Source organism: Sorex araneus, chromosome X (assembly GCF_027595985.1).
Source record: "Sorex araneus isolate mSorAra2 chromosome X, mSorAra2.pri, whole genome shotgun sequence".
NCBI classification, from domain to species: Eukaryota; Metazoa; Chordata; class Mammalia; order Eulipotyphla; family Soricidae; genus Sorex; species Sorex araneus.
The window spans coordinates 212,392,809-212,408,839 of NC_073313.1; the positions used below are offsets into that span (position 1 = coordinate 212,392,809).

The 16,031-nt window shown below is 42.7% G+C and overlaps 1 protein-coding gene across 2 annotated transcripts in view; it reads left to right on the forward strand.

The window, feature by feature from the left end:
* PLEKHA3 (pleckstrin homology domain containing A3) overlaps window positions 1-16,031 on the forward strand; it is a 35,215-nt gene that overhangs the window by 529 nt on the left and 18,655 nt on the right. Inside the window, exons 1-4 of one of the 2 annotated variants that reach the window (XM_004601196.2) lie at window positions 50-213; window positions 7,672-7,788; window positions 12,225-12,380; window positions 13,536-13,672. In XM_004601196.2, coding sequence (XP_004601253.1) covers window positions 174-213; window positions 7,672-7,788; window positions 12,225-12,380; window positions 13,536-13,672 — 450 coding nt within the window. In that variant the 5' untranslated portion in view covers window positions 50-173. Of the gene's footprint in view, window positions 1-49; window positions 214-7,671; window positions 7,789-12,224; window positions 12,381-13,535; window positions 13,673-16,031 lie in introns of those variants that run through there. The other variant, XM_055121017.1, reaches the window with a different exon arrangement.

The window sequence follows — 16,031 nt, forward strand, 5'->3', positions numbered from 1 at the left end:
GGCCTCTAAAGGGCAGCGCGGTCCTGGGGGCGCGCGCGCGAGCGGGCGGAGAGCGGCTCGGGGCGGGGTGCGGGCGGGGGGCTGCCCGGGGAGGGGCCGCTCAGGCCGCGCGCCCACCCCATCACCGCGGTCCGCGCCCGGCCAGGAGGATGTGCGGCGCCGGGCTCTGAAGCATGGAGGGGGTTCTGTACAAGTGGACCAACTATCTCACAGGTAAGCGGGCCCCCCCGGGTGTTCGGGGAGAGGCGGCGGGCTGGGGGCCGGGGGTTGGGGGGGTGCCCGATGCTGCCCAGCCCGCGGCCACCCTCACGCGACCCGGCTCTGGCTCTCGGGCTAATCCTTCTCTCTGTTCGCCTTGGAACCCATCTGGCCTCTGCAGGGGATGGTCAGCTGCGCACCTAACCGAGGCTGGAAAGTGCACCTGATCCGCTTCTTTGCACGCGCAGGAATACTTGGGTTTCCTCCTGTCGTTTTCGGAAACAGCCCCTCGTCCCTCGATGAGATGTTGCAGTAAATCCTCCGTGATTCACACTTAATTGTCTTTTGTTCCACAACTTGAGTTTTAGGGGAGTGAGGAGTGGAATGCCACCTTTATTTGCAAGACTGAATTTGCAGAACGCTTCTTCAGGATTTCTTTTTTAAAAATTTCCCTAGCCACATGATTTATTTTCAGAGTCTTCCAGGTTGAGGTAGCATGCTTTTTGTAAGGTCTCCCAAAATAATTCTCTCCTAGGTATTTGTAGTCAGTAAGGTCGTCTTATGCTTTGGCCTTCAGAAGTGTGTAAGGGGGAGTGGAAGGACTGGAAGAAAGTAGTGCCAGCCATAGAAGGAAAGAAGGAAAGGACCATGGAAATGAAGAAGGGAAGGAAGGAGGAAGGAAAGAATGAAGGGAGGAAGGGTGGGAGGAGGGAGAGAGGGAAGGTAGGCAGTCTCAGTATATTCAGGGAAGGAAAGAAGAGAGGGAGGGAAATGAGAGATGAGCAGTGAGGACCCTCTTCAGAATGTCTGCAACCTTGGTGTATTCAAAGAGACAGATTTGTAATATTCTCTCTACTAACTCACAATCAGGACTAACGACTGGCCTTTTATTCTCTCAAGACCTCAGTTTGATAAGACCAGGATGGTGAACTATTTTGTCTGGAAGGTGTCCTTCCAGCTGCCAGTATTTTATCATTTCACCAAATTAGAGGAAGGGGAATGGATTTAAAACAAGATGAAATAGAACAAAAATAACATGTCATATGAAGTAGATAACCTTTTGGGGCCTGTTCCTGTCCCTATCATGCTGGGAATGTGAAGGATACTTTTGACCAATAAACAATTGGATTATATATTTAAGATGCTTTATATACTTAAGATGCTTTTGGTCAATCAGAGTTTCTGTGAATTTCCATGAATATTCATGAATTTCATGAAAGAATATTTTTTAACCATTTTTTTTTTTAAGTATATAAAGTTTGGGCCAGAGCAGTACAGTGCATGGGGCACTTGCCTTGTATGCAGTTGGCCTGGGTTCGATCCCCTGCATCCCATATGGTCCTCAGCACTGCCAGGAGTAACCCCTGGACATTACTGGGTGTGGTCCAAAAACAAACGAAAAAACAACCCTCCCCCAAAAACCCCAACAGAATAAAATAAGATTAAATAGCAGTATTTTCTGATCTATTTCTCTCTCTCTCACACACACACACACACACACAGAGCAAATCTTCACTTGTGGTTCATTTATTTTTGGTGCTAAAAGTATCCAAACCCTTAGTAAGTATATGATATTCTCCACTTAATGTCCATATCACCTGTGTCTACCATCTTTATCAAAATTTGTATGTAAACATTTTATAAGCACTGGAGCCACAGCCACCTCTTTTATCCCATTATTTGGAATCACGGAGCCAAAGTTATAGCAACAGTTGCTGTAAAGTGTTTTTGCTGTTGTTTTGTTTTAGGGCCACACCCAGTAGAGTGCAAGGGGTCACTCTTGGCACTGCTTTGGGACCATATGTGTGCTGGAGATCAAGCTGCATGCAAGTTGGCTGCATGGAAGGCAAGAAAGTGCCTTGCTCACATAATGTCTTGCTGGCCCCTCGATTAAATTATTTGTTCTAAGACATGCACACATTTGGTCTTTGGTTGTGGTTCACACATGAGGTCATACACTTGTTGGTGCTGCTTGCACAGCCCTGGTGGCAGTGCTCTGGTATTTCCTGTTTTGTGGCAGTAATGCTGAGGGTCCCAAATCAGTACATGTGGGTGCATAGGGAATTTTGAGGCCTCATGTTTTCAAGTATATTAGCCCACTAATGTATGTTTTCAGGTATATTAGCCCACTGATATACCTAAAGCAGCACACATGTGTTTGGTTTTAACATACTTGCTTGTATTCTCTTACATACATTCTCCGTCCCTCTTGGACAGCCCGGAAAGCTACTGAGAGTATCCCGTCCACACGGCAGAGCCAGGCAAGCTCTCTGTGGCGTATTCCATATGCCAAATACAGTAACAGTAACGGGTCTCATTCCCCGGACCCTGAAAGAGCCTCTAGTATGGTACTCTTTAGAAGGGATGAGTAAGGAGAAGCTGCTAAGATCTCAGGGCTGGGACGAATGGAGATGTTACTGGCGCCTGCTCGAGCAAATTGATGAACAACGGTATGACAGTGATACAGTGATAGATGTTTTCAAGGCAGGTGCTTTTTCCACGGAGCTATCTCCAGGCCCTAAATGATATATATTAAAAACAAACTGCATGGGCAGAGCCTGGCAAGCTACCCGTGGTGTATTTGATATGCCAAAAACAGTAACAATACGTCTCATTCTCCTGACCCTGGAAGAGCCTCCAATCTTTGGGAAAGATGAGTAAGGAGAGGCTGCTAAAATCTCAGGGCTGGGAGAAATAGAGACATTACTGGTGCCTGCTCCTGTAAATCAATGAACAACAGGATGACAGTGAAACAGTGAAACAGTGATTAAAAACAGCAGGAGGCACTGAAAGAATGGAGCAACTGGTGTTTTGGGGTTTTGGTGTTTGGACCATCCCTGGTAGTATGGGGGTGAAGGTAGGTCACCCCCTTACGGTGCTTGGTGCTCAGGGCATAGTGGTTGGGATTGAACTCTGGGCCTCCACACACTGGCCTTGCTCTCTAGCACTTTGTGCTCCCTCTCGGGCTCTGGCATTTTCATTTAGGCTATAGTGAGACCAGTTGAGCTCAGGCAGACGTTTCTCATTGTTGTAATGCAAGGGATCACCTCACTGCAAACATTGATCAATTTAGGGTCTAGGAGACTATTTAAAGGGACACGTGCATAGCCCAGAGCAATGGGCGTGATTGAAATGAGTCGTGATTTATTCCTGGAGTGCAGTGTGGTCTTATGGTCTTTGTCCGATCCTGTGTCACAGACCTAGCTAGTTGAGCTTTGAACCACAAGTGGATGCTTAAGGTTTTTGTTTTGGCCGAGCGTTTTGGTTAACTGCTAGCATGCAGTGTGCAGGAGGCTTGCATCTTTTGTTAGAAAGATTGGTTTTTTTGATTTAAAATCAACTGAATGCCTTGCTGAGAGCAGTACATCCTAGGTCAGTAGGCTGAGCAGTTTATATTAAGAAACCTGGTTTGATGACTGTTTTCAAAGTTTCCTTTGTTGGAGAATACAGATATGCATAATGTTTAAGTGTTTGAGATGAAAGAGCATTTTTAAAAGACTATCAAAAATACATAGTTGTCAGTCTTTTTCACAGATATAACTCGCCTGTAAATGTGTGAATCAGTTGGAGATTAAGTATTTTTTTTCAAGTGGTGTGTAGATATAATCATCTTTCAAGTTGCTACAAGTGCTAAATGAATCACTTTGGCAAATATTCAGGGCTTTGGGGGCCATACTTGGGGGTGGGGGTGGGGGAATTGAACAAGGAATGTGACTTGTAAGAAAAGTGCCTGTATCTTGAGCTATCTCTCTGGCCCTAAATATAGGATTTATTTGGAAGAAAAATTGAATCTCAGTAATACAGGCTTATAAAATCATAATTATTTTCTATAGGCATATAGGATTTAGGGCGGATAAATATATTGTAACACGCCCTGCTTAAATTTGTTTGCTAAATGTAAATTAGTATTTGGAAAGATAATGTTTTTGTAATTTCTGTGCATACTTAAATATACTCTTATGAACTATTGCTATGTGATCATGGCTAACTTGCCCTCACATTGTTCTGGTGTTCAATCATTCATTCATTCACTCTTTTTTTGATACTATGTTTTTGTGTACCTGTTTTATGCCAGGTACCAGTCTGGGTGCTGGGAATATCATGATGAATGAAATAAAGTTGATGTATCAGGAGAACTTGCCTTCTGATTTGTGAAGAGGCCTCTTTGGAAATAATATTCCATGTAAAGCTTTTCGCAAACCTTTGGCCCTTGTTTCAATTATTTTGGACTTTCTGCCTTGTATTATGACATTCCCTGTTGTGACATTTAACCTTTTTTTTTTTTTTTAAATGACTCAGCACTCTCATTTCAAAAGTGTTAACGGTAAAGCTCTTTGGGGAAAGTACCTCTTGGGCCAGTGTTAGGGTGTAAGACTATTTTGTCTGTCTGCGGCTGTCTTAGTACTATTTGGCCCTGAAAGAAAGAATTAATCTTATAGATATGAGAAATTTGATGTGACCAGTCTGAGGCTAGGTGTGTGGCTTACGTGGTAGGACATAAGCTTGGTGTGTATGAAGTTCTGGGTTCCCCAGTTATCTCAACACTGCCTGTCACAGTATCAAGAACAACACATAAGTAAATAAAACCGGGACCAGGTTGCTTTAAAAGGAAAAAAAAAAACATGTTAACACTAAAGAATACAAATCAAGTGAGCAGGCTGAATTGTGATTTCATGTTCACAGGAAGAACAAGGCAGTCACATGCATGTCAGCAGCAAAGATTTCAGGAACTTGCCAGCAGGGCCACTCTGCTCTTCACCCTCTGATGTGCCTTGGAACTGTCCTTGATAGTTGTACCCTTCAATCACTGAATAAATCTTAAGGAGGTTGGGTGCAGGGCAGGGGAGCAGGGAATCTCTGAGCTCCCCACCAGGCCTGCAGCTCTTGGCTGAGGCCCTGAACACCTTGAGTACTTCCTCACCGTGTGCAGGGAGCTGCATTTCAGAAGGGAGGGGAGGCCGCCTTTTAGAATGAAGGTACTGGGTGGCATCTGAGATTCGGCGTCTTGTGCCACACAGTCTCTTTGGAGACTAAGATCTTTTGATATTTGCTGACATATGAAGCCTTGTTCCTGGTTATTCAGCTGAAGGATGATTCTAGAGCCAAGGCTAGAACATTAAGGATAGTGTAGGTATCTCTGATTCCACTACAGCCTTACTCTTGCCCCTTTTAGAAAAAGGACACAGTTACCCCCTTATTCTCTGTACTTCGGGTACTATCGTTTGCAATACAGATAGTGAGAGGCCGTCATGTCTGGTCCTTTACTTTGAACATATATAGAGGCAGGGGATGGGGGCTTGAGGGGCAAAAGGGATACTGGGGACGTTGGTGGTGGAAAATGTACACCGGTGGAGGGATGGGTGTTTGATCATTGTAGGACTGAAACTCAAACATGAAAGTTTTGTAAGTGTAGCTCATGGTGATTCAATAAAAAAAAAAAGTTTTAAATGTAGGTGAAAAGTCTGAACGTTTCAAAGGATTTTACCTGAAAGTTTGAATCATATAAATGAAAGCAAGATCTACAACTTGTAAGCTGGTCTCCTGTGCTGGGAAAAAATGCAGCTGGGATAGAGGGGAGGAACCACTAAGTAAATCATGGTTGGAGGGCTTGGTCAGGATGGGAGATGCATGCTGAAGTAGACTATGGACCAAACATGATGGCAGCTTAGTACCTGTATTGCAAACCATAACATCCAAAGGGAGAGAGAACAAGAGGGAATGTGCCTGCCACAGAGACAGAGGGGTGGGAAAGGGTGCAGGTGGGGTGGGGGGATACTGGAAACATTGGTGGTGGAGAATGGTCACTGTTAGAGGGATGGGTATTTGATTATTGTATGACTGAGATGTAATCATGAAAGTTTGTTAAGTCTGTAACTATCTCACGCTGATTCATTAAAAAAAAAATGAAAGCAATCATATTGAAAACAAATTGAAAAATCATCGCTGTCATCCCCTTGCTCATTGATTTGCTTGAGTGGACACCAGTAATGTCTCCACTGTGAGACTTGTTGTTATTGTTTTTGGCATATGAATACACCACGGGTAGCTTGCCAGGCTCTGCCATGTGGGCGGGATACTCTTGGTAGTTTTCCAGGCTCTCTGAGAGGAATGAAGGAATTGAACCCGGTCGGCCGCATGCAAAGCAAATGCCCTACCCGCTGTGCTTTCGTTCTTGTCATATATCTTTAAACATTTACATTAGGAAATAATTATATCAATTAATAACATGTGTCGAAGCATCACTAATATTTTAAATATTTAAATCTTGACAAAACTGAAAACTATCAAAATAAGTCATCATCATCATCAACATCACCATCATCATCCCGTTGATCATCGAATATCTTGAGCAGTCTCAGTAACGTCTCCATTCGTCCTAGCCCTGAGATTTTAGAAGCCTCTCTTTACTCGTCCTTTCCAATGGTGCTGCATTGGGGACTTTTTCAGGATCAGGGGAATGAAACCTATCATTGTTACTGGTTTTGACATATGAATACGCCATGGGGAGTTTGCGAGGCTCTCCCATGTTGGCAGGAAACTCTCTATAGCTTGCCAGGTTCTCCCAGGGGGAGAACTAGGCTATAAGATGCTTCCAAGAGCTTTGTTTTATAGTCTTTGGATGTTGGCCGTTGGTGGGATTACATGGCGCCAGGGGCAGCCCCTGGGTGTGACTGCCTAGCTAATGGAAAATGGGGAATCTGGGTAGAAGGGGCCCAGTCCCAATCTGAGCAGGCTTGGAGATCTTAGCCCCAGGTCCCACACACCTGGGTTTCTCTGCCGGTTCCTTCATGCGTGAGGCTTGTCCGAATGTGTGGAGAGGGGTCATGAGCATGGCTGTGGCTAGGTCTTCGACCATGGGAGCTCTGCTTGGGGCGGGGAGGGAAACTGAAGCCCACCCGCTCCAAGGGGCCCTGTGGAAGACAGCCAGACTCAGGAAAAGAGACTCTCAAAATAAGTAAATATTATAAAATAGGTATAATTATAATAGCATATAATAAAAGGAATATTTATTACTCTCTCTGGCCCCAGTAAATACTATTTTAAATTAATCTTGACAATCAGAAGGATGGGTGTTCAGTCGTATTATGACTGAAATTCAATCATGAAAGCTTTGTAACTGTATCTCATGGTGATTCAGTAAAAAAAAGGAAAAGGACACAATTATGTTGTATCCTGCATATGACTATGGAGGGTGGGTCTTAGGGGTTCTTACCCAGAAGATTGGAGCCTGAATAAAGTAATTGTTCCCTATATTTATGCTGGTCTAGAGATTGCTCTAGAAATCTCTCCCAAAAAAGTGGAGGTTGATGTTATTTATGATCAAAGAGAACACTTTGGCCAGTGATTAGCTGTTAAACATTACAGACTTGTTTTTGAGCCAAGGAACAATAGATGGCGAGCACTGAAATCATAGTTTTCTAAGTGGGCAAAGTAATTTCCTTATTAATCTTTTGTTATTTATGATCTTTGTAGGTTGGCAGCCTCGTTGGTTTGTTTTAGATAATGGAATTCTGTCCTATTATGATTCACAAGATGATGTTTGCAAAGGGAGCAAAGGAAGTATTAAAATGGCAGTTTGTGAAATTAAAGGTAAGTGAATACATGAAATTAGAGTTTTAGGTGAGCAAAAGCTTTTTCAGCATACTTCAAAAAAGAAGACTGAAATTATTCTAACCAAGTGGTAATCTTTAATGTTGTTCATATCCTTAGCAATCCAGAGTCAAGCACAGTTTTTGCTAGTTCTCCCATTTTAAATTAAAATTCAAAAATAATAGTACTTGTCTTCCAGTTTGGACTTGAAAAACAATTTTTTTTGCTTATATTGAGTCTACAATTGTTCTTACATTCTTGTTATAGTAAAGTGTTGTAAAAATTGAGCTCTGAATATAACAAGAGCATTCTTGTATGATTCTGATAGTCTGAAGTCAGTAATAATTTGCTGAATCAAAGGTACACTTTTTTGGTGGTAAGAGGTGGTTCCCTTTGCTTCTAAACTGGGAGAAATAAATCTATTGCTCATTGTGTAATTTGCATGAAGGAAGGTTTCATGGACCATTGATTCATTCACATGGGTGGTTGAGGTGCTTGGGTTGGAAGGAGATAGAAGAGATCAGATAGAATGATAATGAAAGTATTGAATTCTCCAAAGAGAGTTAAAGGAAAATTAAAACACCAAGGGACAAACATTAATCCCCTATATGTCTTTCTCATTTCTTCTCTGGAGCTTGAATCCTGTCCTTCAGAAAGGGTAGGTAGTTTTTGCCATATGGTAAACTCTTGATCATAGCAACCAAATATTCCAGACTCATCTTAAGGTTCAGCATGCTTTCTTAATTAGATTAAACCAAATGTATTAAGTTGAGCTTTTCAGGTTGGATTTACAATGTGATTGTGTGCTTTTTTGGTAGTTCTTATTAAGATTGGACATGGATATGAGGATTTCTGCTTACTGCACTTCTGGTTCTTTTCCACTCCCCTCTCCCCCCACTTTTGTGTCCTATAGGTCTCTTTCAAAAAATTTTTATAGTGCTGCATTCTGGGAGAAAAGGCAGCTCAGATAGAGAAGGGAACACCAAGTAGAGGATGTTGGGTGGACCCATTCGGGTTGGAAGATGCGAACTAAAAGTAGACTATAGACCGAACATGAAGGCCACTCAATACCTCTATTGCAAACTGCAACACCCAAAAGGAGAGAGAACAAAAGGGAATGCCCTGCCACAGAGGCAGAGTGGGGTGGTGGGGGGTGAGGTGGGGGTGGTGAGAGGGATACTGGGATCTTGGTGGAGGTGAATGGGCACTGGTGGAGGGATGGGTAAACGATCACTGTATGAGTGAAATGCAAACACAAAAGTTAATAAGTTTGTAACTGTGTATCACAGTGATTCTGTAATAAAAAAATTAAAAAAAAATTTCTATAGTGCTAAGGATCAAACCCAGGGCCTCTAACACATAAGGCAAGTGCTCTACTACTGGTCGCGTTCCCATCCCAGACTCCCTGTAGAGGAGATCCTCAATTTAGGGTTCATCCGGGAGATTTTGTCAAAGACAGGTGATCATAACATGTGAGTTTCAATAGAAAGGGGTGGTGGCATGCGGGACATGAGCGTTCAGTGGCCAAGAGCCACCTCCCCAGGCCAGACTAGGGTGAGAGATGGACGGAGGACCAGGGAATGGAGAAACAGGTCCCCAGGCTTGTTGGTAGTTAGTTTATTTCTCTCTCCTCCCCAGTGTAGACCCATCTCTCTCCTACAGCACAGTCGTAGTTTTGGTCGTAGTCCCAGTCATCATAGTTCCATCATCTGAGTCTCCTCGTAGACCTCAAAGTTTTCTTTAGTTATCTCCTTCCTCTTCTCATCGTAGTCTCATAGTCCCCTCTTCTCCCTTACAGCATAGTTTTATGGAAATCATGAAGGGTGGGGTACACATAGGTGGGATTGAACATTGTCATAACAGCAAAAAGAGGTAAAGTCACTCCTTCAGGGAAAGTTCTAGGAGATTAACTCAAGGATAAAAATCTCATCCGAGGGTTCGGCGTTCCAGATTACGAGGAGATCCGGTCAAGAGTGGGATTCCATCTAGGGTGTATTGCTTTCTCCTTTCCTCAGCTAGTAATCCGTTAAAACAACCATAATAAATTTACTTCTTACAATATTTCTAGTCATTTTGTATGAACACAGTAAGAGATATATTAAGCTTAAAGGTCGGCTCTTGCTGGAGACATCTCGCTGTGTGTTCAGGCCAGGTTAGTCTTTCCTAACCCCAGCAGGGTCCTTATTCAGTTACTTCTTTCTGGGTCATGACAGAGTTCATTCCATGACCATACTCTTAACTTACTGTACTTATGTTGCTTAGCTTGTCCCCTTTCAATGCCAGGGTAGCTTACCTCTTGCTCTGGGTCCATCCAGTCCCTTCATCGGGACCTTCCTTTTGGGGATGATAGGAAGTAAGGGCAACTGAGGCTTAAGTCAGGTAAATATGATGGATGCCCAGGAGTAAATATTAATTTGGAGTCAGTTAACTCCCATGTTACAAAAGCATAGTATCAACTGTCTTCCTGTGTCTATTCAAAAAGAACCTTGCTGAATAAACCATACAACTGACATAAAGGAGAGAGAAGAGCAATATAGGATTATTAGTGCCTGATGGAATTGGGTGTGCCTCAGGGGCACTGTTGTGGGAGTAATTAATAAACTTAAACTCCCTGTGGGAAGAGCAAGGACAACCCAATGTTTTTCAACAATAGAATGCTCCCTTTACTTGAGAATTACTGCTGTGCTAGTGGATGGAAGTCATGGCACTGTATCTTACAGAACACCTCGGCCTGATGCATCGTTACTTACATGTTTCCTCAAATATGTGGGATATTGCTCTGTTTTTTAATTCATCAGTTCTTTTATTTTGGAGTCATACCTAGGTGTGCCAAAAGCATGTGCTCCAGTCCCTTTGAGCCATTTCTCTACCCTATGTATTTGTCTTAATTGGGATCACACTTGGCAGTACTGGCAGTGTCTAGTGGCCATTCCTTGTGCTATTCAGCCTTGCAGTGTTGGGGATAAAACAGGGCTTGAACTTGAACTAAATTGCTTGATGGGACATTCAGCGCCTACCACTCTGACCCACTCTGAACAAAGCCCTTGTCTTTGTTGTTTATTTATTTTTTTGATATATTGACGTGTATATGTTGACTTTGTAACATTCCAGATATTCATTTCTATAGTCTCTATTTATGTTCAACTACACTATAATTACCAATTCTGTTTCAGAACTCTTGGGGTTACACTATGAACCAGTTTATAAGTTACGTGAGAAAAGCACTTTCAGGGCCAGAGAGATTACAAAGGGATTAAGGCTCTTGCCTTGCCTTCCACTGATCCTGGTTTGAATCCCTGGCAATACGTATGGTCTCCTGAGCATCACCAGGGGTTACTCCTGAACACTGAGCCAAGAATGGTCCCCGATTACCTCTGAGTGTAGAATTACATCCTCCCCACCCATCCCCTCACCCCATTTCCTCAAAAAATGTCATACACATTCATATCATGAGTGGTGGTGCCAGGGATCAAACTTTCAGCCTCATGTCACAAGGCATGTGCTCTAGCATGGAACCACATGCATGGGCCTGAAGTGGGGTTTTTTTTTGGAGGGGAGGTCTTTTGGGCCACATGTAGAGGTCTAAGGCCTTACTCCTTACTCTGTTCTCAGAGATCACTCCTGGGGGGCCTTGAAGACCATGTGTGACACCAGAATCAAACCTCATGCAAGGGAAGTGCCTTAGCTCTTTTATTCTCTTTCCTGCTTGATTTTGAACATTTTATAGATGGAAGAATTCAATATTGGCTTCTGGCTTCTTTCACTCATTCTGTTTGTGAAACTCATCCATGTTTTTCTGTCTAAAGATAGTTTTTCAGTCATTCTGATGTTTAGTTATTTCCATTGTGTGAATATGCAACAGTTGGGTTCTCCAGTCTAGTATTGGATTTCCATTTTTTTCATTTGGAACTATATTATGTAAAGGTGCTTTTTTGAAATATATATATATTCTTTATTTTTTAGTATGTTTCTAGGAATGAAATTGCTGAGGCTTTAATATCACAATTCAACTTTAGTAGAAAAAAATCATTCTTCACAATTGTTTGCAGTAAAGCATGATCCCAAATTTGTAGAATACCAAGAAATGGGTTCTGGTTTTGAAAAAAATCAGTAAAAAATGTGCTAAAAGTGACAATGTGTGTGAATTTTAGATGGTAAAGGTGGTCCCAAGGGAGGGAGTTCTGCCCCCACACTGAGTTCATGGCTGTTTTCCCTTTCAGTTGCCACCACCATTCTGGCACCACTGCTAATGTGAGTGTGTGTGAGGACAGTGGCTTTTGCAGGTGTCACTACATGGTCTTCCAGGGAGAGGCACTGCCTACTTACTACCTTGCATCGTAGTTTGTTGTTTTAGCGTCTGAAACATCTACAAATCTCTAAGAGTGATGATTTAATTCTCCCAAGTTACTGAGGTTCTTCTGTGTTTATTATCACAGTTCACTCAGCAGACAACACAAGAATGGAACTAATCATTCCAGGAGAGCAACATTTCTACATGAAAGCAGTGAATGCAGCCGAAAGACAAAGGTGGCTGGTTGCTCTGGGAAGCTCCAAAGCCTGTTTGACTGATACTCGGACAAAAAAGGAAAAAGGTAAGTAGAAATTTTCCTTTTGTGATGATAATAATTTTCTTAAACCTAAGTATAAATTGTCCTTACCATTTCATGACCTAAAGAAATCATCAGAGTGCAGTGGATCTGGCTTCGTGGTAGGAAAGATAGGAAAGAATTGGTAAGGCTATTGCCTTTGGAAAGGGAATTTGTTGGAAAGTTACTCCTTTTTTGTTATTGTGTGCCATTTGGTATCTTCTGAGTTCCAATTCAAAAAAATAAAGATGAAAAGCAGAACAAATCATTTGGGATGAAATTATATGCAGCTATAATATGAAAGTAGTTACATTTATATTTTAGTAGTTTGCAATTATGATTGTTTTTCTCTGTGTTTTATGACTTTCCCAAATCTTTCATTGAGTATGCATTACTTTCATAATTAGGAAAAGTGGACATTTTTTAAAATTTGTGAAATCGGCTAAATTGCAGGTATTAAAAGGCAAAGAGTGAGGATTAAATTTATAATAGTTTCATAGGCAGAGCTCGGTGCAGGGAGGAGACGGATTGGATGGGAAGAGAAGTGGTTGAGTGAAACTGGTAAAGGGCTCACACGTGTGGAGAAAAGAAATGTGACTTTTGGTGAAGATCATAGTATGGGCATCCAGGAATTGAATTCCAGAGCTGTTCACTTAAAACTTATATTGTTTTAAGTTCATTGTTCCCTTCGTAAAATCTATTTAAAGAAAGAGAAGGAATAACTATTCACAGTTACCAAACGATTATTGCTAACCCAAATTTGCTTAGACAGATGAATTGGTAAGCAAAATGCAGTGTTTGCATACCATAGATTATTACTCAACCTTGACAACGTAGGGTAGTCAACACCAGGGCATTGGTGGAAATTTCATACCCTAAAGAAGAACATGGACATCTACTTTTATTCCAGTAGAAATAAAAGGAGAAGAAATTATTTACCTGGGGTAGGATGCCAGCAACTCCTGAATAGTTGTGCCCAATCTACCTAAATTTAACAACCTATGACTGTCTTTCCCTAATTATCTAAAAAGAGGTAGTTTCTTTCTCTCCTGTTTACAAGGCCTCATTCTTAAGTCATAGCTTTACTTATACAATGATAGAATTTACTCATTTTTCAAAGCATATAAACACAGTTTGATGAAATGTTTATGTTCCTTTTAGAAATCAGCGAAACCAGCGAATCTCTGAAAACCAAAATGTCTGAACTTCGCCTCTACTGTGACCTCCTAATGCAGCAAGTTCACACAATCCAAGAATTCGTTCACCACGACGAGACTCATTCCTCTCCCAGCATAGAGGTAGAACAGAATGATCCCTCTCAGAGTTACGCTTTTCAGGGCATGGTGTGGTGTGAGTGTGTATGTGTGTATGTGTGGGGGGTGGGTGAGAAGGTATTTGTATAAGGCTATAGAGCAGTACTTTCAGAATGAGTTATTTTCAGCTATTTTGCCTTCTCCCCACTGAGCACTATCTAGAACTCTGTAGGATATTTTAGAATTTATTTGTGTGGCCAGAGTGAAGCAGAAAGCATATTCTAGAGGCTCACAATCTTTGCAGTCTAGCTGATCATTTGGAGGTTAGGTTGCAGAAGAAACTTTTCAGGTTCTGTTCTCCTGTGAATTAATTGGACCACTGCTTTTTTTTTTCTTCTTTTTGGCATTTTGAGTCACACCCAATGATGCTCAGGGTTTACTCCTGGCTCTGCACTGAGGAATTACTCATGGCAGTGGTTAGGGGACCCTAGGGGATACTGGGGATTGAACCTGGGTAGACGCATGCAAGCCAAATGTGCGACCTGCTGTACTATCATTCTGGTTCCTGCTGTTCTTTTCCTTTTGATAGTTAGGTGTATAATCTCCGGGGCGGCCAGGGGAAGCCCCAATGGCTCTCCCCTTCGCCGCCCAGGTTGAGTGGGTCTCCAGCTGCTCCCCAAGCCAGGGCGACCCGTACCATGGGGCAAATGGAGGAGGAAGTGAGGGCCAAGCCAGTTGATTGATCAGAAGCCGTTTATTCCATTCTCCCCACATGCCAGTTCCATTCATTTCTGTCTCCTCATTCCCTCCTTTCCGTCTCCTGTCTCTCATGCGCTCATCTCTCCGAGCTCCATCTCGTAGCCTGGGCTCTCTCTCTCCATGTGGCTGCTCCTTATTCTTCTACATTCTTCTCCCACTGTCCCTCTTGCTAGCCTCTCTGCACCCCATCTTGTTGCCCTGGTCTCTCTCTCATCTCCCTTCAACTCTCTCGTCTCTCTCCAACTCTCAGCACTCTGGGCAGATGCAACACCCAGTCAGGTAGCAAAATTTGCATAAGAGAGCCCCCTTCCTGACTGCCCATCAGGCTCAAGGGCAGAAACACCACCTAGGGGTATTCCCCTTCTCAGTCCAATAACATAATTAACATCTTAATTGACATCTTAATATTAGTTATTTTTGTATGGACACAGTATGAGACACACTGAGGCTTGTAGGGCTGCTCTCCAGGGAACATCTTGCCACAGACTCAGACTACAGTGCTCAGGCCAGCTTAATCTTTCCTAGCCCTAGCAGGGACCGAATCTAGTTATTTTTTGGATCATGACAGCATTTGTCCATGACCATGCTCTTAAACTTACAGTAAGCATTATGGCACTTTGGCTGGGCCCATTTCGATGCCAGGGTAGCAAATAGCTCACTGCTTGCCCTGGGTCCATCCGGTCCCTTGTCGGGACCCTGCTTTTGGGGTGCTAGAAAGTAAGGGCAGCTGAGGCTTAAGTTGAGAGAACAGATGTCCAGGAGGTAAATATCATTCAGAGTCAATTAACTCCTACATTACAAAAGCATAGCATTTATTGTCTTCTTGTGCCCATACAAAAGGACATTGCTCTGAATTAACTAGGCAAAGGACTTAAGGAGAAGAGAAAAATAACATTTACAGGTTAACAGAGCACAAGAAAGAAGTTACAAATAAATACAGAGGAATTGGGAGCACTGTGATGGGAGTAACCCAATAAACCTAAGCTCCCTGCAGCAATGTAGGAAGAACAAACCAACTTTTTCCTACAGTTTGGGTCCTTCTATATTTGGTGAGAATTGATAAACTGGCTTTATGAATGACTTCAAAACGAAGATCCTTCTCAGGACAGTGATGGAAGGATCAAAATTTGAATTTATATGACCTGACTGTGGAATTCATGCATTCTCAGGAATCCATTCTGATAAAGGCTTACTCATTCTGATAAAAGAAAAAGAAAACCAAACCATTGGTTCTTACTGCTCTTAGGCTTGAGAGCCACCTTAGCTCCCAGCCCCCTTTTGCCTAAGTTGGGAGAAATGGGATAAGAAATCTTTCCTCTCTCGAGGCCTCCTATTGGGTGAGGAATATTGTTTGAGATGGCTGTAGATACATTCTCCTCGAAGGGTACTTAGGTCTCTTCCTTACAAGCACTGTGTCGCCCCATGCCCCCAGATATGTTCTAGCAGCGCCGTGATGGTCCTAGAGATGCAGACGGGGCCCAGGCTTCCACTCTGCCACACTTGGCGTGTTGGGTTTTAATCTGCAGACCCACAGCTTTTCTCAGGGCCGTTTCCAAGAAGACTCAGAGGCAGGAGGCAGTGGGGTAGCCAGTGGGAAAGAGTCTTTCTTAATTTGTTGTCCTTGTCTTTGATCACAGGACAGAAA